The 22,014-nt window shown below is 45.8% G+C and overlaps 1 protein-coding gene across 4 annotated transcripts in view; it reads left to right on the top strand.

Moving 5' to 3' along the window:
• The window catches only part of RELCH (RAB11 binding and LisH domain, coiled-coil and HEAT repeat containing), a 205,089-nt gene extending 183,835 nt beyond the window's left edge, over nt 1-21,254 (top strand). For 3 of the 4 annotated variants that reach the window (XM_075314841.1, XM_075314843.1, XM_075314840.1), the window contains one exon: nt 20,372-21,254. In XM_075314841.1, coding sequence (XP_075170956.1) covers nt 20,372-20,492 — 121 coding nt within the window. In that variant the 3' untranslated portion in view covers nt 20,493-21,254. Of the gene's footprint in view, nt 1-17,831; nt 17,949-20,371 lie in introns of all 4 variants that reach the window. The other variant, XM_075314842.1, reaches the window with a different exon arrangement.
• Nucleotides 21,255-22,014: the final 760 nt, after the last annotated feature.

Raw genomic sequence — 22,014 nt, 5'->3', positions numbered from 1 at the left:
CCCCCAGCCTCAGCCTCCCAGCCTCCCCCAGCCTCAGCCTCCCTCCTCCCAGCCTTCCCCAGCTTCAGCCTCCCTCCTCCCAGCCTCCCCTAGCCTCAGCCTCCCTCCTCCCAACCTCCCCCCAGCATCAGCCTCCCTCCTCCCAGCCTCCCCTAGCCTCAGCCTCCCTCCTCCCAACCTCCCCCAGCATCAGCCTCCTTCCTCCCAGCCTCCCCCAGCATCAGCCTCCCTCCTCCCAGCCTCCCCCAGCATCAGCCTCCCTCCTCCCTCCCTCCTCCAAGTCTCCCTCAGCATCAGCTTCCCTCCTCCAAGCCTCACCCTCCCCCTCCCAGCCTCCCTCAGCATCAGCCTCCCTCAGCATCAGCCTCCCCCTCCCAGACTCCCCCAGAATCAGCCTCTCTTCTCCCAGCCTCCCCCCAGCCTTAGCCTCCCTCCTCCCAGCATCAGCCTCCCTCCTCCCAGCATCAGCCTCCCTCCTCCCAGCATCAGCCTCCCTCCTCCCAGCATCAGCCTCCCTCCTCCAAGCCTCACCTTCCCCCTCCCAGCCTCCCTCCTCCCAGCCTCCCTCCTCCCAGCCTCCCCCAGCCTCAGCCTCCCCCAGCCTCAGCCTCCCTCCTCCCAGCCTTCCCCAGCTTCAGCCTCCCTCCTCCCAGCCTCCCCTAGCCTCAGCCTCCCTCCTCCCAACCTCCCCCAGCATCAGCCTCCCTCCTCCCAGCCTCCCCTAGCCTCAGCCTCCCTCCTCCCAACCTCCCCTAGCCTCAGCCTCCCTCCTCCCAACCTCCACCAGCATCAGCCTCCCTCCTCCCTCCCTCCTCCAAGTCTCCCTCAGCATCAGCTTCCCTCCTCCAAGCCTCACCCTCCCCCTCCCAGCCTCCCTCAGCATCAGCCTCCCTCAGCATCAGCCTCCCCCTCCCAGACTCCCCCAGAATCAGCCTCTCTCCTCCCAGCCTCCCCCAGCATCAGCCTCCCTGCTCCCAGCATCAGCCTCCCTCCTCCCAGCCTCCCCCAGCATCAGCCTCCCGCCTCCAAGCCTCACCTTCCCCCTCCCAGCCTCCCTCCTCCCAGCCTCCCTCCTCCCAGCCTCAGCCTCCCAGCCTCAGCCTCCCCCAGCCTCAGCCTCCCTCCTCCCAGCCTTCCCCAGCTTCAGCCTCCCTCCTCCCAGCCTCCCCTAGCCTCAGCCTCCCTCCTCCCAACCTCCCCCAGCATCAGCCTCCCTCCTCCCAGCCTCCCCTAGCCTCAGCCTCCCTCCTCCCAACCTCCCCCAGCATCAGCCTCCCTCCTCCCAGCCTCCCCCAGCTTCAGCCTCCCTCCTCCCAGCCTCCCCCAGCCTCAGCCTCCCTCCTCCCAACCTCCCCCAGCATCAGCCTCCCTCCTCCCAGCCTCCCCTAGCCTCAGCCTCCCTCCTCCCAACCTCCCCTAGCCTCAGCCTCCCTCCTCCCAACCTCCCCCAGCATCAGCCTCCCTCCTCCAAGTCTCCCTCAGCATCAGCTTCCCTCCTCCAAGCCTCACCCTCCCCCTCCCAGCCTCCCTCAGCATCAGCCTCCCCCTCCCAGACTCCCCCAGAATCAGCCTCTCTCCTCCCAGCCTCCCCCAGCATCAGCCTCCCTGCTCCCAGCATCAGCCTCCCTCCTCCCAGCATCAGCCTCCCTCCTCCCAGCCTCCCCCAGCATCAGCCTCCCGCCTCCAAGCCTCACCTCCCCCCTCCCAGCCTCTTTCCTCCCAGCCTCCCTCCTCCCAGCCTCAGCCTCCCAGCCTCAGCCTCCCCCAGCCTCAGCCTCCCTCCTCCCAGCCTTCCCCAGCTTCAGCCTCCCTCCTCCCAGCCTCCCCTAGCCTCAGCCTCCCTCCTCCCAACCTCCCCCAGCATCAGCCTCCCTCCTCCCAGCCTCCCCTAGCCTCAGCCTCCCTCCTCCCAGCCTCCCCCAGCATCAGCCTCCCTCCTCCCAGCCTCCCCCAGCATCAGCCTCCCTCCTCCCAGCCTCCCCCAGCATCAGCCTCCCTCCTCCAAGTCTCCCTCAGCATCAGCTTCCCTCCTCCAAGCCTCACCCTCCCCCTCCCAGCCTCCCTCAGCATCAGCCTCCCTCAGCATCAGCCTCCCCCTCCCAGACTCCCCCAGAATCAGCCTCTCTCCTCCCAGCCTCCCCCCCAGCCTTAGCCTCTCTCTCCCCGCAGCCTCCCCCCCAGCCTCAGCCTCTCTCCCCCCAGCCTCAGCCTCTCTCCCCCCAGCCTCAGCCTCTCTTCCCAGCCTCAGCCTCTCTCTCTTCCCAGCCTCCCCCCAGCCTCAGCCTCTCTCTTCCCAGACTCCCCCCAGCCTCAGCCTCTTTCTCTTCCCAGCCTCTCTCTCTTCCCAGCCTCCCCCAGCCTCAGCCTCTCTCTCTTCCCAGCCTCCCCCCAGTCTCAGTCTCTCTCTCTTCCCAGCCTCAGCCTCTCTCTCTCTTCCCAGCCTCCCCTCAGCCTCTCTCTTCCCAGCCTCTCTCTCTTCCCAGCCTCAGCCTCTCTCTCTCTCTTCCCAGCCTCCCCCCAGCCTCTCTCTTCCCAGCCTCTCTCTTCCCAGCCTCCCCCCCAGCCTCTCTCTCTTCCCAGCCTCCCCCCAGCCTCTCTCTCTTCCCAGCCTCCCCCCAGCCTCTCTCTTCCCAGCCTCACCCCAGCCTCTCTCTCTTCCCAGCCTCCCCCCAGCCTCTCTCTTCCCAGCCTCCCTCTCTTCCCAGCCTCCCCCAGCCTCAGCCTCTCTCTCTTCCCAGCCTCCCCCCAGTCTCAGCCTCTCTCTCTTCCCAGCCTCCCCCCAGTCTCAGTCTCTCTCTCTTCCCAGCCTCAGCCTCTCTCTCTTCCCAGCCTCCCCTCAGCCTCTCTTCCCAGCCTCTCTCTCTTCCCAGCCTCAGCCTCTCTCTCTCTCTTCCCAGCCTCCCCCCAGCCTCTCTCTCTTCCCAGCCTCCCCCCAGCCTCTCTCTCTTCCCAGCCTCACCCCAGCCTCTCTCTCTTCCCAGCCTCACCCCAGCCTCTCTCTCTTCCCAGCCTCCCTCTCTTCCCAGCCTCCCCTTGCATGATTACAGTGCACAAAAAGAGGCATCGCAATTTGCAACGATCATCAACTAACCTGTAAGGAGCCCATACATTCTAGGCTCTGCCTCTGCCTTACCTGCTCCGGTGCCCGCCGCCCTGCTCTGGCTGGCTCCTCTTCTGGCTGGCTCCAGCTTCAGACGCGTCCTCCTCCACGGCGTGTGTCATCTGCAGCATTGGACGCTGCAGCATGGGGCAGTCAGCTGAATGTCGCGCCCGCGCGCCTCTGACCCCGGAAGTGCAGGCCATGGAACTTCCGGGGTTAGTCAGCTCACTATGCCTGGCGCCCGCAATGTATTGAAATAGACAGCAGAAGTGCGCCTCCCCCCCCCCCCCGGAACACAGCCGAGTGTAACGGAGGGAGGGACGGGGGCGGCGATGTAAAAAAAAAAAAAAAATTTATAAATTTTTTTTTTTTTCTGCCAGAAAGTGCCGCCCCCGCAACGTGCCGCCCTAGGCACGGGACCACGGGTGCCTAGTGGCAAATACGGCCCTGATATCGGGCGATATGTCGTCTGGGTCACAGATTCTGTGACGCACATTCGGCATAGTTAGACATATCGTAGTGTGTGACAGCTACGAACGACTGTGAACGAGCAAAAATACTCACCTTATCGTTGCTCATTGACACGTCGTTCATTTTCAAAATGTCGGTCCTCCTTCTGTGCTCCGGTTGTTCATCGTTCCCGAGGCAGCACACATCGCTCCGTGTGACACCCCAGGAACGACGAACACAGCTTACCTGCGTCCCGCCGGCAATAAGGAAGGAAGGAGGTGGGCGGGATGTTACGCCCCACTCATCTCCGCCCCTCCGCTTCTATTGGTCGGCCGCTGTGTGACGTCGCTGTTACGCCGAACGTCCCTCACCCTTCAGGAAGAGGATGTTCGCCGCCCACAGCGTCGTCGTTCAGGAGGTAAGTGCGTGTGACAGGGGGTTAACGACTGTGTGCCATGGGCAACTAATTGCCCATGACACACAAACGATGGGGGCGGGTACGATCGCTCATGCGTACCGTGTGACACCGGCCTAAGGAATGTACTGGGTTGGCGGTGGCTTATTATAGATCATTAATAGAGTGATTTACTGACCATTAGATAACAGGCGGTGTATGATTTGGGTTGTTGCGTATTAGTGTGATAATATTTGTGGATGTTGTTGGTTAGGTGGCTTTCCATTTGTGCCAAGAAAAAGTTTCTGATTTAATGATACTTTTTAATTATTACTTGGTAGTGAAGCATTTGTTACAGGTAAAATGAAACTTTAACGTTTCTAGGTTAAAATACGTTTCGGTATCATTTCCTTTATACAGTTACACAGGGAATTCTTTTCTTGTTTTCTTTGGTACATGATACAACAGTCTATTTTTAGTGGAAACAATCAGAATCTCTCTGCCATTGTTTGCAGATTGGAGATTCCATCTAGTCAGGATGCTACTCTGAGGGCTCCAGAAGTTAACATTTACGTAGTGAATAAATTGAATATCTGCCAGTAAAGGGACCTCAGAACTACTCTCAAAAATGATATTGTAGGACTTAAAATGCCATCCGTATTAAATATATCACTCCTCTGACTGCAGATGTTGAGAGAGCGAACGATCGAGCATGTAACATTTCAACATGTCTGATCCTTTTGGTCTTAAAGGAGTTATCGCAAGTTGTTAGATGAGTAAAATTACAACTTTGCAGTACCCCTTATTAAAAATCCTTTCCGTTTTTGAACGGAAGGATTTTTTATTTTATAGTATACAACTCTTTGCGTAGGTTACCTTGCAGTCTCGGCATTGTCGGATATCTAGACATGAACACGCGAGCAGGTTTTGCTTTATGGCCTGCTCGCTACACTGTGAAGCTGACAGCTTATAGTTTGTTTCAACACCCTTGTGCTCCTCCCTGCTGCCTCCGCTAGCAGCCGGAGAGAGAACATCACCCCCTGCAAAGCAGTAAGCAGAGAACGCTCACTTCTGAAAATTCATTTTGAGACTTCCCCCTTTAAGAGAACCACTACAGGAGATGTTTAGCATTGGCTATTTATTGAAAACAAATGCTGGCATCTATAGGGAATAGGCCTGGGTTTGTCTAAATCAGAGGCCACAACCTTTCAGACCATGAGAGCCACATTCCACTCAGAAAGAAGGTTGCGAACCACATCCAGGGTCACAAGCCACAAACAACTTCCACCCCCTCACAGTAGTGACATTTAGAACCCCCATTTCCAGTACGACTGCCAAAGCTTTTCCACAGAAATAACACAGTGGTAGTATGCCAAGATCCATGGGTTCCTATCTTACCCCCAATGAGATCTGCTCTTCTTTGTGGGGCTACTCAAAGTCACCAAGCTGGAAAACAGCCACGAGCCACACATAACGGGCCTGTGAGCCACATATGACTCCTGAGCCATAGATTGGGGGACCCCTGGTCTAAAGGAATAAGGGTTGACATCTAACATTTGGCCAACAGTTATTGAAGATGTATGGCCTCTTTTGGGTACGTGTTGCCAACAATTGAGTTGCTGCTACTATTTCTATAAGCAGTAATATGATGGCAGATAAAATGCATAAGTTATGATTTATGCACTGTATTATTGTTTGTTTTTTGTTTTTTTTTGTTTTATTATTATTTTATTACCAGATTTCCGGACTAGTTTACAGCACGGTTAAGTTTCTTACGGAGTGTCTAGATCGGTTAGTTTAGACGTCTGAATTATTACATTTACAGTCTGAGTTTCCATGCAATATTAACTTTAAATTGCCTTTTATGTGATTTGTGCATTACTGTAGAAAACATATGAAAATTAGAGTGTTGTCCTGAAAAGGGAAGTTCCCTTCTGTTCCACATTGCTTCCCTCCCTGTAGGTTCCTCTTTTTACTTATTCCTTCCAGATTTCATTTGAGATTTGCATCTTACTGAGGTTTGAGGCTTTATATAAGTAACTCACAGACAGTAGCAGTTTAGTATATTATGCTCTTTTCTGTGGAAAGCATAAATGTTTGGGTTTTTTTGCACATATATTCACAAAACCATTTCAACAGATACATTCTTGGCAACCTGTCGGCATAAAAATAGTATTTTACTGCAGCTATAGTGGTAATCTTGCAGGTAAATACCTTTTTTAACGTTGTGGAACTGCAGCTGTAAGGGGGACATGAAGTTATAGTCTTCCTACAGTCGCTCAGTTCCACCCATTGGGGTGCCGCCTGGTGCTGGGAACAGTAATCGCTCCCATTGCTCCTGGATCTACATACCGCACCGCAGCGTGTGTGCAAGCAGGTTATTATTATTTATTATTATAGCGCCATCAATTCCATGGCGCTTTACATGTGAAAGGGGTATACATAATAGGGACAAGTACAATAATCATAAACAATACAAGACACAGACTTGTACAGGAGGAGAGAGGTTCCTGCCCGTGAGGGCCCACAGTCTACAAGGTTGTCACCGGTAATCCCGTAGTAATACAATGTAGTGAGCGCTGATGTTTATCCCAGTGCTGCCTCGTATCATTTCATTTTCTCCCTACAGCTGCAATAACAAACTGCCACATGTATTTACCTACACATATCTTCCAGGTAGATACAATGTTCTGTATTATTCTACTGATACGTTTCCGTTAACTGCAACAACAACAAAAACCTCTCATGATCATAACCTTGCATGGTCTTTCTCAAAAGTTGCTCTGGTCAATTAGCAGAAAACATAATCTATTTTATTAATGGTAACATTTGTTTTATTTCATATTTTATGTTAGTGTAGAACTTTACAAATTGGCGAAATATACAATGTGCCAGAAATGATGCTTGTATGCGTTACATGGCAGTGGCCTTTGGATTGTGCTGGTTGTGAGTGTTATTTTCTAGCTGTCTACCACAGCCTTCGCTGAGCTCCCAGGCTATTTATGTTTATGTTTTGTCTTGTTTGTCTACTAGGCATTGCTCCCACCTGAGAGAGAGGGGAGCCAGCACGATCTGAAAATGGCATGCATCATATAAAAAGTGCAAATTCACAGATTTATTCCAACTGTACTGTAATATAAATGAGATTTTTAGCAAATAATTGATCAATTCTTTGAGCCACCCCTGCCAACGTCACGGCAAATCTCAATAGGGGGGTCCTACACTATATTCTGTATTTCATGTGCCATGCGGCCTCCTACAGGTTGCAGGTATGTGTGCTCCATTATGGTTCTGCTTTTAACTTTTTCTAGGAGGCCGCATGGCACATGAAATATATAATATAGGTTAGGACCCCCTTATTGAGATTTGCCGTGACGTTGGCAGGGGTGGCTCAAAGAATTGATCAATTATTTGCTAAAAATCTCATTTTTTATTATAGTACAGTTGGAATAAATCTGTGAATTTGCACTTTTTATATGATGCATGCCAATTTCAGATCGTGCTGGCTCCTTTTTCATTGCTCCCACCTGGCCAGAATCCTACTCCACACTGATGAGGGGCAATACCCCGAAACAGCTGTCTGTGGATGGATACCTGGCCTTGGTATTTCCCTTGTCATATCTTTAAACTTGTCAAAGAGTTGGATATTGACTAAAAGGGCCACTTAATATGGTGGTTATGGTGGTCTCCTAAAAAGAGCCACTCCTTGGCTGGATCCTTCCCGGAGGGATATCTGGCTAGTTTCTGTGTCGAGACTCCTAACAGAGGCTCCACGGACGTTTTCAATAGGCTATTTATCTTGGCACTTTCACAACTGAGTAGTGCCGCCTCTCCTGGTCAGCTGGGGCTAAGATTCCTCCTCCTTCCTGTGACGTCATGTCAACTCCAGCCTTGTTCCGGGCAGAATGCTGACGTAACGTTACCCAGACTACCTGCAGCCATGTGAACTTGATTGATTACGCTGTGGGTGATCCCTCGCAGTTCGAGATAACGTACCAATGGCTGGGAATTTGACCTAGAGAACCGGGCCTCTGAAATGCCTGCCTGAAAGGAGCAGTGGTCGATTTTGTGCACTGTCCCTCCATTTATGCTTATAGGCTCAAGCTAGATTGCTGAGAGCTGATCTCTGGTGCTCCCATCAGAATTCACGGGGAGGTGAAGGGCAATGCACATGATTGCTCATCGCATCAATCACACAGAATCTTCTGAGGTCCTGTTCACAGGATCTCCCACCCAGCAATCCGTAAGTTAGCCCTTTTCCCATTAATAGGGGAAAACTTCCAAACTTGAAAATACCTTTTTAAAAGGGTGACTTGTCCACAGGATATTGATGACCTTCCCAACACAATAGGTCATCAATATCAATATGAGACTGGTGGGGTCCGGCCCCCATACCAACCAGCTGTTACTTGAACTGGAGGCCGACGCATGTAAACACGTTAACAGAGTTGAAAAGTTCAATTCAATATTTAGCGGCCAGTGATGGGTATTCACAACAGCTCCTATTCCGGACAACCCCTTTAGTCACCGGGCTATCGGGGAACATAGCGCACCGAGTGGCTGAACAGTCTGAGTGTAGGAAGTAAGTATTTTTTAAACCACCACCCAGTGTGTTTTTTTTTTTTTTTTTTTAATGTACCGCTGAAGTAGTGCTTCTTGTCGAAGTTCCCTGCATTTAGTCTTACCATGTGTCGTCTTTTGCTGTTATTTGCACAGATCCCATCAGTCTTCAGCAGTTAGTGACCTGCTGGATCTCTCCAGTGTTTAATGGCATGTGCCAGAGGTACTTTTTCAATGCAAGTCTATGAGAGCCTCTTTCTGGCTCTCATACATTTGCATTGCACACTTATGCCTGTTACATCGGACCTTCGGCTTGTGAGAAGTTGCGGTCACTAAGTGTCGCTCGCAGGACTGGATTGGTGATTAGAAAAGAGGGAAGATACTGTATGAGTGCATTACTATGGTCAGGGACCTTAGATTAAAAGCACCACTCAGCACTGAAATAAAGGAAAAGTAATGCTGGAGTAGGGCATTAAAGATATTTTCCAGTTCTAGGTTTCTCCAGGTCCAGCACTGCCTCTCCACTGCTGCTCCAGTAACACGTACATATATACACATTTATAACAGCAGTGTCACAACCACAAACAGTACAGCACCAAGAACTGCACTCATAACCACAGAAATAAATGTATTATCTGTTCACCTTATTGACGTTTCCCAGTATACTGTTACGTATATAATTTGTCCGTTAAGGGAACAGAAAAGCTCAACCACAATGGCTGAGTTCAGTGTTTTGGTGCTGGTGCTCGATACTGATATCAGCAGTCGGTGCTAGGACGGTCACTGGTAATAGGAAGCTGCAGTGTGGAGATGAGAGGAAGGGATTTGGGTTGAGTTTTGAGTGGATGTGATAGGTGCGGATTTAGAGGCCACTGCAAAGCATGATTGATTTTGTAGTAACAAAGCACAGGAAGTTCAGGAGAGAAAGTTATCTATATATACTTCAAAGCTGCAGCTAGCAAAGAGGAAAATAATTATAAAAGGTAAATTCTGCTAAACATGATTAGAGGCGCATAATAGCAAGATTTGGTGGTAAAAAAATATTTATTTTTTTTTTAAATTAACTTCTTTCATCTGCAAGTTAGCAACCTTCCAGAGCTGCCAGCCACCTTATTGAAATCACGACTACAGGGAGAATGTTTATTTTATTCTTCCAGGGAGCTGTCAGCTTTGAGGCATACAGAGCAGCTTCTGTCACCGCTTACTATACTGCGAGCAGCAGCTCTAATCAGGGCCCAGCACTGTGAAAGACTGCTTGGTCTGCAGTTAATCTGTGCAAATCAAACTGATCAAAGTGTCGGGGCTTGTTTACAGCCACCACTCACAGTATAGTAAGTGGTGACTGTAGCCACACCGTTCACATCTCTAAGACTGAAAACCAGTGGTTCCTGGTAACAGTAAAGTTCAATTTATCCTGGTAACCATGCTTTCAGTAAGATGGTTGGGCAGGAAAACTATTAAGCTGTAAATTAACCCTATATCTGCAGGGTGATAGCATTTGGGCACATGTAAGTGATTTCTAATTAACTCAGCTCCCTTGGTATCTCCAGTATTCAAACAGATACACAAGGTGGACTGTAGTATGAGCACCCTCTTCCTACCTAATCACAAATGGTATCTCCAGTATTAAATCAGATAAACCAGGTGGACACCAGTGTGAGCAGCCTCTTTATACTTAAGCAATCGTGACATGTCCAGTATTTGATCAGAAAGTCAGGGTGGTCAACAGTGTGAGCAGCCTCTTCTTACCTTTGCATCCCTGATATCTTCTGTATGAAATCAGAAAGACAGGATAGACAGCAGTGTGAGCAGCCTCTTCTTAACTCAATATCTCTGGCATCTTCAAATGAACTACCATTTTAATTATCAAATGTTTACCTCCATACACAAAATGAGTGTAATTTGATTATTAAAAGTATTTAGTAATTTATTTAGAATTTTTTCATTTGGTTATTTATTTTTTTGCTACCGGCGCAAAAAAATCCTACCATCTGATTCATTCTGGCCGAAGCACATGAATCGGAGAAGAGCGCTATCACAACAAATCTATTTCACTCTGAACTGATGTAGTATTTAAGAATAAACTATTTTGAACAAGGCCTGGGGCAATGTGACTAAGGTGACTGGTCTTGGAGAGCGGGAAGCTTTTTACCTGTCCGGTTCTGCTTAGCTGAGGTCTCTCCTTATGTGTGTATAGGAGAGTCATGTCGGTCAAGTAGACCTGGGCAGAAAGATTCAGTGGGGACCTGCCTTCCATGATTAGTACTTTTATTCACATTTTTATCTGCTCACTTTACAAAGTATGTTTTCTGTATAACACCAGAGCGTTTCAGTGAGACGGATATTTGTCGTTATGAAGCCCGTCTTTTGATTCATGTTGCCTATGGTTCTTACAGCAAGAATGACATGGAAAATTAGAATATTGTCTAAAACCTATTTCTGTGGACATTTTCTATTAGAAGAACTGAAGTGGTGTTTCTTTATGGTGTGTTTTATACACTTTTTACATTGAGGTGTATGGTTTCCTGTTTGGGCTCTGAATATGAACATTGTGCTCATCTTTAGTTTATGAGAAGGGATCCAGAGTCTAGAAGTGGCTTATCGTTCATTTCTGCCCAGTCCTTTAGTCTGGTAGATGCCACAGAATTAATTGTTTCTTATAGACCCTGCAAGCTGTGCAATTGAGATACGTGGCAACATACGGAGTCCTCTTCGTGGGCATTTCATGTGCGTTATCGGGCAATTTCCTCCATAATACAGCATTTGAGAGCATATTACCATTGTATTCCCACTTAAGGCATTTGTAGGCATTCTGTGGCCCCATAAAACTTGAGGCTTTTATACAGAAACCCTGGAGCAATAAAGAGTTTTAACCCCTTTACGACCGCCGATACGCCTTTTAACGGCGGCATATTAGGGTACTTTTTCCGATCCGCCGCTTTTTAACGGCGGTCGGAAAAAAGGGTCTAGCGCCCCCCAGAGTCGGAAAATTTCCGGGGTCTCAGCTGCCGGGGGTAGCTGAGACCCTGGAGATTACGGTTCAGGCCGGTTTTTTCATTTAAAGGTACGGTGATCGCCGTTATTAACCGAATAACGGCAAGCATGTACCTGCAAAATGAAATGCCGGTTTTTAATGCATTTTAATGGTTTCTCTCACATTTGACGTGATCTAACAGTCAAATGTGAGAGAACTGTCCTTGTCCGGTCCCTCTCGGTCCCCCCCCCGGTACCTGGGTCTCGTTACCGAGTTCCCACGGCATTCCCCCGGCCCCCCTCCTTCTCGTGTCCGTGTAAAATGGCGGGCGCATGCGCAGTTCGACCGCCAAAGTCTGCCGCTTTCCACCTAGCAACGTCAGGAATTAATTTCATTGGTTCCTGACATTTGAACACTGTGTTAGACCCTATCACAGTGATCAAATACCCCAAATATTTTGGAAATGGCAGCATTTGGGTCTGCCTCCCTCTTCTCTCCCTTGTAGTTGATCTGGGAGAGAAGAGAGAGAGAGACTACATTTGCTGCCTTTTCTGTCAGAAAAAAAAACACCAATTTTTATTATAAATCAGTCATCCTCATCCCCAATATCCTCACCCAAAATATCCCCCCCCCAAATATCCTCATCACCTCCGTCAGAATCCCCCCTTAGTTAGAATTTTTATTTTAGATTTTTTTTTTTCTTATATCAGGGTTAGCATCAGGGTTAGATCAGGGTTAGGTCAGGGTTAGATCAGGGTTAGGATCAGGGTTAGGATCAGGGTTAGGGTTAAAAAAATCTAAAATCTAAAAAAAAAAATTTCAAAAAATGTAAAAAAAAAAAAAAATTTGTAGTATTTTTTTTTCTTTTTTTTGCTAGGCAGTGAAAAATACTGTAATGGCGCGGAGAACATTTACCGCCGAGCAGGCATACATGCTTCTTGCCTCCGGCAGTTCAGGTTCGGATACAGAGTCTGCCTCTGAAATCGAGCGATTTTCGCATGGTGACGACTCGGCTTCCTCCTCGGGATCCGACAGCCCGATGGTAGCGGAGTCGGTCGTCACTGCTGAAACGTCAGAGGCAGGTCCAAGTAGTGCCCTTCCCCGGCCACTATGGTATCCTGACCCGTCCTTCTCCCCTCAAATTCCTCCATTTGTAGCAACCCCCGGTATAAATGTAAATGTCACAAATTTTACCCCATTAGATTTTTTCCAAATTTATGTTACCCCAGAAGTCCTCCAATTATTTGTCCACCAAACCAATTTATATGCCCGTCAATATATATCCCAACATCCTACCTCCATCCATTCCCGCTCCTGGATCCCCACAAATGTCCCGGAACTTAAAAAATTTTTGGGCATAACTTTTAACATGGGGTTAGTGAAAAAATCTACACTCCGCTCGTACTGGGCAACAAAAACAGTGCACAGCACCCCTGTGTTTGCAGCCATCATGACCCGATCCCGATATGAGACCCTTTTGCGATTCCTGCACTTTAACGATAATTCCCAAGCCCTCCAAAGAAATGACCCAAACTATGACCGACTTTATAAATTGAGACCCCTAATATCCCTTCTAAAAACTACCTTCCTAAATTCATATACCCCTGACAAAAATGTTTCTATAGACGAGTCCCTTATGAGCTATAAGGGCCGTCTGTCTTTCCGCCAATTTATCCCCTCCAAGCGTGCCAAATATGGTATAAAATTATACAAAATGTGCGAAAGCACAACCGGTTACACGTGTACCTTTCTCATTTACGAAGGGAGGGATCGCCAAATCAACCCCCCAAACTGCCCCCAGGCAATTGGCATCCCTGGCAAAATTGTTTGGGAGCTAATGACCCCCTTCCTTGAGAAAGGCTATCACGTGTATACCGATAATTACTATACCAGTGTCCCCCTTTCTAAATCCCTCCACGCTGCAAACACAGGGGCCTGTGGAACAATCAGAAAAAACAGAGTTGGTCTACCCCCACAGTTGGTGTCTAAACGTCTGGAGAAGGGTGCGTCCTCCTCAATGGCAAGTGACCATCTTCTTGCCATAAAATGGAGAGACCGCAAGGATGTTTTCATGCTCACCACATTGCATGCGGACACCACTGTGACGGTCAGGGACAGGGGCGCCACCAATGACAAACAGAAGCCGCTCTGTGTCGCAGACTACAATAAGTTCATGGGAGGTGTAGATTTGTCTGACCAGGTGCTTCAGCCTTATCTAGTGAAGCGGAAAACCAAAACCTGGTATAAAAAGGTAGCAATCTATCTCCTACAGGTTGCTACCTATAATAGCTTCATCCTCTATAAAAAATCTCAAGGACCGCTCTCTTTCCTCCTATACCAGGAGAAAATTATTGAGAGCCTCCTCTTTAACTCGGAGGCACAGGAGGAAGCCTTCGAGTCAGAGGATGTCCGGAGACTTTCCGAGCGTCATTTCATTCGCCCCATCCCTTCCACTCCCACCCAAAGGTATCCCCAAAAAAGATGCCGTGTTTGTAGAAAGCACGGCACAAGGAGCGATTCCCGGTACTACTGCCCCATGTGCCCCTCCCAACCAGGCCTTTGCATCTCCCCCTGTTTTGAAACCTACCATACATCCCTCAATTATTAATTGGCATAAATAAATTACACCAAACTGTGTGGTAGCAGCTTTTTTTAATTTTGAAAATACTTTACTTTTATATTTCTGTTCAGTAATTTTTTTTTCTTGGACTAGTAATAAAGAGAAAATTTTCAGCAGTAAAACACATTTTACCCCATTTCACAATTAATTCCAGGACTTTATCATCACATCCCAAACAATTATTCAGACAAAACCCAGTCCACATGCCCACGTCTTTAGACTCCAAAGTGTGGACTCCACTAATGTTCTCAAAGTCTCATCATTTGACAACTTTCCAGGACTTCATTACTCAAACATTTTTTTTACCAATTATTTTAGTTTGACTCATATTACCACTAGGTCTTACTACACAAAACTTTTCTTTGCATTTATCTTGGTATTATGGGCATGATCATTTTATTGGAGGATCCCCTAATAATGATGCTGTGCCATATTCAAACACTATGGGCTTTACTGCAGGGTTCTTGCCGAACCACCTGCATCGAACAATACTTTCAGAATTCTGTAACGAATTGGTCGTTTTGTGCACATAGCGGTTCCTACCTTGGCGGGCAGGAGCCTGTTATGATGTACCATGTCGCTTGGCACATTTGTCCCTCATATAGGGATTGATGGAGCTAAGAAGACATTGTACGACCAGTTATTTGGAAGATAAAGCTGTCCTTCCGGCCCTGCTGGTGTTCTGTCATCTTTGGCACACTCAGGTTTGCCACATAGTGGCTGCCAACTCCTCCACATTTGAACATTTTGCCCTTCCGTCCAATAAAGTTTATTCTTCCTTCTACAACTGTTTTGTTAGCAAGACCAAGTCCAGTAAATGTGTTTTTAGGGGCATGCCGCCCTTTGTGAGTAATAATTCCTGGAAGGATTTTGAGAATATATTCCATGGTGCCCACAATCTGTTTCTGCCAAATTTGCTTTCAAAAATTCAAATATTGCTCCTTTCGTTCCAAGCTCTACCATTTGCCCGTACAGAGGTTTCTCGCCACATGTGGGGTATCGGCGCGCTCATAAGAAAGTGGGTAACAAAGTGTGAGCTCCAATTTTTGGAGCTACCTCTTGAAAAAGTGAGAAAATTGATGCTAAAGCAACATTTTTGCTAAAAAAATGAAAATTTTCAATATGACAACCTAATGTTATCAAATTCTGTGAAGTACCTGTCAGTCCAAAATGCTCACTATACCCCTAGATAGAAGCCTTAAGGGGTCTAGTTTCCAAAATGGAGTCACTTGAGGGGGGTTTCTGCTGTTTAGGTACCTTAGGGGACCTGTAAATGTAACATGGTGCCCGCAATCTGTTTCTGCCAAATTTGCTTTCAAAAATTCAAATATTGCTCCTTTCGTTCCAAGCTCTACCATTTGCCCGTACAGAGGTTTCTCGCCACATGTGGGGTATCGGCGCGCTCATAAGAAAGTGGGTAACAAAGTGTGAGCTCCAATTTTTGGAGCTACCTCTTGAAAAAGTGAGAAAATTGATGCTAAAGCAACATTTTTGCTAAAAAAATGAAAATTTTCAATATGACAACCTAATGTTATCAAATTCTGTGAAGTACCTGTCAGTCCAAAATGCTCACTATACCCCTAGATAGAAGCCTTAAGGGGTCTAGTTTCCAAAATGGAGTCACTTGAGGGGGGTTTCTGCTGTTTAGGTACCTTAGGGGACCTGTAAATGTAACATGGTGCCCGCAATCTGTTTCTGCCAAATTTGCTTTCAAAAATTCAAATATTGCTCCTTTCGTTCCAAGCTCTACCATTTGCCCGTACAGAGGTTTCTCGCCACATGTGGGGTATCGGCGCGCTCATAAGAAAGTGGGTAACAAAGTGTGAGCTCCAATTTTTGGAGCTACCTCTTGAAAAAGTGAGAAAATTGATGCTAAAGCAACATTTTTGCTAAAAAAATGAAAATTTTCAATATGACAACCTAATGTTATCAAATTCTGTGAAGTACCTGTCAGTCCAAAATGCTCACTATACCCCTAGATAGAAGCCTTAAGGGGTCTAGTTTCCAAAATGGAGTCACTTGAGGGGGGTTTCTGCTGTTTAGGTACCTTAGGGGACCTGTAAATGTAACATGGTGCCCGCAATCTGTTTCTGCCAAATTTGCTTTCAAAAATTCAAATATTGCTCCTTTCGTTCCAAGCTCTACCATTTGCCCGTACAGAGGTTTCTCGCCACATGTGGGGTATCGGCGCGCTCATAAGAAAGTGGGTAACAAAGTGTGAGCTCCAATTTTTGGAGCTACCTCTTGAAAAAGTGAGAAAATTGATGCTAAAGCAACATTTTTGGGTAAAATGTTATTTTTTTTTTTTTTTTCATTCCACATTACTTTAGTTCATGTGAGGCACCTGAAGGGTTAATAAACTTCTTTGATGTGGTTTTGAGTACCTTGAGGGGTGCAGATTTTAGAATGGGGTCACTTTTGGGTATTTTCTGTCACCTAGGACTCTCAAAGTCACTTCAAATGTGATGTGGTCCCTAAAAAAATGGTTTTGTAAATTTTCTTGAAAAAATGGGAAATTGCTGATGAACTTTGACCCCTTATAACTTCCAAACCCCCAAAAATTTTGTTTCAAAAATTGTGATGATGTAAAGTAGACATGTGGGAAATGTTGTTTATTAACTATTTTGTGTGACATAACTCTCTGGTTTATGGGCATAAAAATTAAAAGTTTGAAAATTGCAAAATTTTAATTTTTTTTGTCAAATTTCATATTTTTTCACAAAAAAAAAAAAAAAATATCATCCTAAATTTACCTCTAACATGAAGCCCAATATGTCACGAAAAAACAATCTCAGAATCACCGGGATCCATTGAAGCGTTCCAGAGTTATAGCCTTATAAAGGGACACTGGTCAAAATTGCAAAAAATGGCCTGGTCATTAAGTACAAAACTGGCTTCGTCCTTAAGGGGTTAATTACCGCTTTATTTATTTATTTACGGTCTGATTTATAAGATTTCATTGGGAGAGAGGTGTTACTTTAACCTCTATTTATAATTCTGAATGGATTCAACCCATAGCTTAAAGGGAACCTGTCACCAGTTTTTTGGCCTATAAGCTGCGGCCACCACCACCGGGCTCTTTTATATACAGCATTCTAACATGCTGTATATAAGAGCCCAGGCCTCTGTGAGAACATAAAAAACACTTTATAATACTTACCTAACGGCCGCGCGGTTGGCCATATGGGCGCCTCCGTTCTCCGGTGTCAGCGCATGTAAGAATGCTGTATATAAGAGCCCGTTGGTGGTGGTGGCCGCAGCTTATACGCCATAAAAGGTGACGACAGGTTCCCTTGAAACTAAGTACACCCTCACTAGATGGCTTCACATTTTTTATAATGTAGTTGAAATTGGTAAATGTTTTTCTTGCACATGTATGAAGTTTAGATGAGCACTTGGAATACAGTATAATATACCCTTTAATGATATTGTCAGTTTAGACAAATCTTGATAACTCTGCATTATATTTCATGAAATTTACTTTCTGGTGTTGGATTTTTTCAAGCTGCAATTTTGTCCAATAATATGACTAAACCCAAACGTTCCAGATTGCTGATGGCGCATGTCGATACATTACTGGAGACTTAAAAGCTGGCTGAGAACATTCTTCAATTCTTTATAAGTGCTGTCATTCCCTGTCTTCTCCAAAGTATTCACCATTTCCTTGTTGCCCTTACTGAATTGCACTTTACATCCTACTCTCTACTCTCAGCTTTTCTTGCTCTCATTCCAGAATGCTCTCAGCTTGTCTTTTTCCGGCCAATCTGTTTTCCATGCCGTCGTGTGCTCGTGCTCCAACCTGGCACGTTTGGTCTCTGTCCAAGTCAGGCGCTGAAAAGAAGGGTTAGAAGTGAGTTTTTCCTCAGCTTTATGTATACATTTCTATATGCCGGAGATTATCTTTTTCCAAATCGGACTATTTTCTGATCAATATGTTCTGTGCAAGGCAAGAGATTATTTCCCGTGAAATAAGATCTAATAAAAGTAGTTGTTCAGCACTGGCACATTGGGACAATGGTCTGTGATGGCCATCAGCATATTGTGAGGGTAAACCTCAAGTTTCATTTTAAAGTGAATCTTTCAGCAGGTTTTTGCTATGTAATCTAAAAGCCGCATAATTTAGGGGTAAAGACCCTGATTCCAGAGGTGTATCATTTAGTAGGCTGTGTGTAGCTTCAATACAATCTTTTACATTTTTCTTTTCCTTTTTTTTTAACAGCAATTATCACTGCTGGAGTGAGGTTCACATACAGGGTAGTCACGATCTGTGTGTGTGTGTGTGTGTGTGTGTGTGTGTGTGTATATATATATGTGTGTGTGTATATATATGTGTGTGTGTGTGTGTATATATGTGTGTGTGTGTATATATGTATGTGTGTATATATGTATGCGTGTATATATATGTATGTATGTATATGTGTATATATATATATATATATATATATATATATATATATATATATATATATATAAATAATTATATTCTATAACAGATAAAACTGGGATCCTATCCAAACTTCACCAAGCAGTCTAATAAGTGAAACATCACTGGAATCAGCCTATCTGCCCCTACATCATCGCTGCTCTCAGATCACCTAGCAAAAGGCTGATTACCGATTCCCTTTAAAGGGAACCTGTCACCAGATTTGGTGACTGTAAGCTATGGCCATGACCACTGAGCTTTTATATACAGCATTCCAAAATGGTGTATAGAAGAGCCCAGGCTGCGCTGTAGAACGTAAAAAACACTTTTATAATACTCACCTCTGGGGGCGGTCAGGTCCAATGAATGTCGCTGCTCTCCGGTCTGGCGCCTCCTCTCTCTGGTCTGGCACCTCCTCTCTGCAGCAATTGCCATCCTTCTTCGCTATCCTTCTTTCTCTGAGGCCCATGTGCATGATACTTTCTATGTCATGCACTATAGCCAGCATTGAAGTCTTGCGCAGGCGCACTTTGATCTGTCCTGCTCATGGCAGATTAAAGTATTCTAGTGCGCATGTGCGGGCCGTCTTTAACCTCTCCTCGCTCCTGCACATTACAGTACTTTGATTAACCCTCAGCAGGGCAGATCAAAGTGCTCCTGCGCAGGACCGCAATGCCAGCCTGGGCTAGATAGGAGGACGGAGATCGCAGAAGAAAGGAGGCGCCGGACTAGAGAGCAGCGACATCCATCGAACCAGACCGTCCCACTAGGTGAGTATTATAAAAGTGTTTTTTACGTTCTACAGTGCGACTTGGGCTCTTATACAATATTCTGGAATGCTGTATATAAAAGCTCACTGGTGGTGGATGCAGCTTATAGTCACCTAATCTGGTGACAGGTTCCCTTTCAAAGGAACCTGTCAGGTGTAATATGCATCCAGAACCACGAGCAGTTCGGAGTGCATATTGCTGATCCCTGCCTAACCGTCCCAGCATTTAGTAGCATACATAAAGGGATCTTTAGAAAAGTATTTCTAAAGATTTTTTATCATATGCTAATGAGGCCAGCGAATAGTCGCAAGGGCATTAGTTCCCTTGGCTAGTCTCCCCCCTTAGCATGTTAACATGCCCCTGTGGGTGTACGAATATGTTAATGAATGTACAACCTCAGAGGCATGCTCGCGCGCCCCTCTCTGCTGCCACCACTGGTTTTAAACTCAGTTCACATGATCAGAAGTCCCAGACTTCCAGTACTATGTACTATGTGTACGCGTCCCAGCTTCAAATTGTGCGCATGACCAGAAGTCCGGGGATGTTCTGATCTTGCACACTGAGCCGAAAACCAGCCATTGCAGCTGAGGTGAGCGCGACCATGCCACTGATGCTGCGCATTAATTAGCATGTAAGCATGCCCACAGGGACGTACTTACATGGTAAGAGGGCCGACTACCAAGGGAACTAACGTCCTTGCGACTAGTCCCTGGCCTCATTAGCATTTGATAAAAGATCTTTAGAAATACTTTTTCTAAACATCTCTTTATCTATGCTACTAGATACAGGGATAGTTCAGCAGGGATTAGCAATATGCACCCAGAACTGCTTGTGGTTCTGGGTGCATATTACACCTGACAGGTTCCTTTTCTAAGGCCCTCAAATGTAGTTTACAGCAGCCTTAGACATATTTTGAAGAACTGAAATACTAGTCATTGGAATTCAGAATATGGGCCAATGCTTAATTTCCAGAATTTGAGGCCTTGCCTATATGTTGTTTTGAAAGCAAAGTATTCTATTTAGTTATGGCTGTAGCACTACATTCCTTTGTCTTATGTACTATGTAATTCTTTCTTTTAGGTCCATGTCGATTGCTGCAAGCCTTGTGAGCGAAGATACAAAGACCAAGTTTTTGAACAAAATGGGCCAGCTTACAACATCTGGCGCTATGTTGGCGAATGTTTTTCAGCGGAAAAAATAAATGGCTTCCTTCTAGCCAATAAAACACTAAAGATGGACCACTTGCTCCTCGTACTTGAAGTACTTGCCTTTTGATTTTTCTCCTGTCTTACGTTCTTGTAATATATTTTACTGAAAACTCCAAAGATATTTGCACTTCATTAGTATATCAGCATGTCTGTTGATTGGGAGTAACTACTGTAGATGAAGTTTAAGCAGGATCTTTAGCCTATCCCATGTCTCCGTTCTGTGTTTTGTCTATTTTTTTTTATACATAAGAAGAAATATATAAATATATATATATATAGTGCAAAAGTATTTTTTTCTGAAAGGAATATTGGCGATTCTGTTATATACTGCACACATTGCAAAGGTACTTAAATAATGTAAATTTAAATTAATTGTCATGAAAGTAATAAAGTGAAAAATGAATATGTATTTAAATTATGGGTATATGGATCAGTTTATTGTACGTATAAATGATTAAGAGAAGAGCCAGCGTTACCCTGTGCCTTTTTGGATTCTTTCTCAATGAGACCGTGGTAAAAGGATAAAGCATAACCAAGTCACGCTCATCGCTGAGGCTTTTCTACGACTTCTTCCCATGTGGTTTTTCTTTTGGCCTTTGTCTTTCATTGTTGGAGTGGAGTGATACCACTATGTCATTGTAGATTAGAAGCTTGAGGAGTCTTAACATTTTAATGGGAACAAAATACTGTAAATATTCACGTAATGTCATCTTCAGAAGACACTTCATTCAATATTAAAGACAGTTTATCACTGATGGTTTTGTTATGGCTTTCCTTCAATGTTTCGGTCAGTCTATAATGTTCATACTAGGATTGCTCTGCCATAGACGGATATTATTTATTATTTTACCATTGATTCTAACAATTTTAAACTGCTTCCCTCTATGTTGGTGTATTTTTATGCTTTTAAAGTAGTTTGACTGGTTTAGTTAGTATAATTCCAGCAATACATAGTATCTTCAAGAATTGGAATTAAAGGGTTTCTCTAGTCATACAGTATGATACTGTTGATCGACGTACAGGATAGGCCATCAGTATCAGATACCAATCTGGCACTAATCAGCTGTTATTGGCTCTAATGAAGGCCGGATGTAAACATTGAATAGAACGGCACTGGCACTGCTTTGATCAGTGTGTAGTAGCTGCTGCTGGGTACTGCAGATCTGCTACATTCAGCTACACATTAACGCAAAGTGTACAATGCAGCTCCATGCAGTGTTTCCATCTGCCTGCCACCAGTAGAGATCAGCAAACCCGAGATTCAGTGTTCGTACAAAAGAATGACTTTACAAAAAAAAAAAGCAAAGTTTGGGTGCTTTACGTATGCAAACCACTTGCGCGATCATCGCTGTGCTCGGATAAACTCTGTGCTGGGGCCAGTGCAAGCCGCTTGCTGTGTTTGAATGGCTTACACTGGGGGCAACAACAGCATGATTGGATGTAGTGTGCACCAAACAAATAGCTAATGGAAAAATCCTGCCCACCCTCCCCTGAAAGTGCTCTGTTTACGGCCGG

Source organism: Anomaloglossus baeobatrachus, chromosome 6, assembly GCF_048569485.1.
Source record: "Anomaloglossus baeobatrachus isolate aAnoBae1 chromosome 6, aAnoBae1.hap1, whole genome shotgun sequence".
Taxonomy (NCBI): domain Eukaryota; kingdom Metazoa; phylum Chordata; class Amphibia; order Anura; family Aromobatidae; genus Anomaloglossus; species Anomaloglossus baeobatrachus.
Note: the sequence above shows the minus strand (reverse complement) of the source record. Positions and strands in the feature narration are given on the sequence as shown.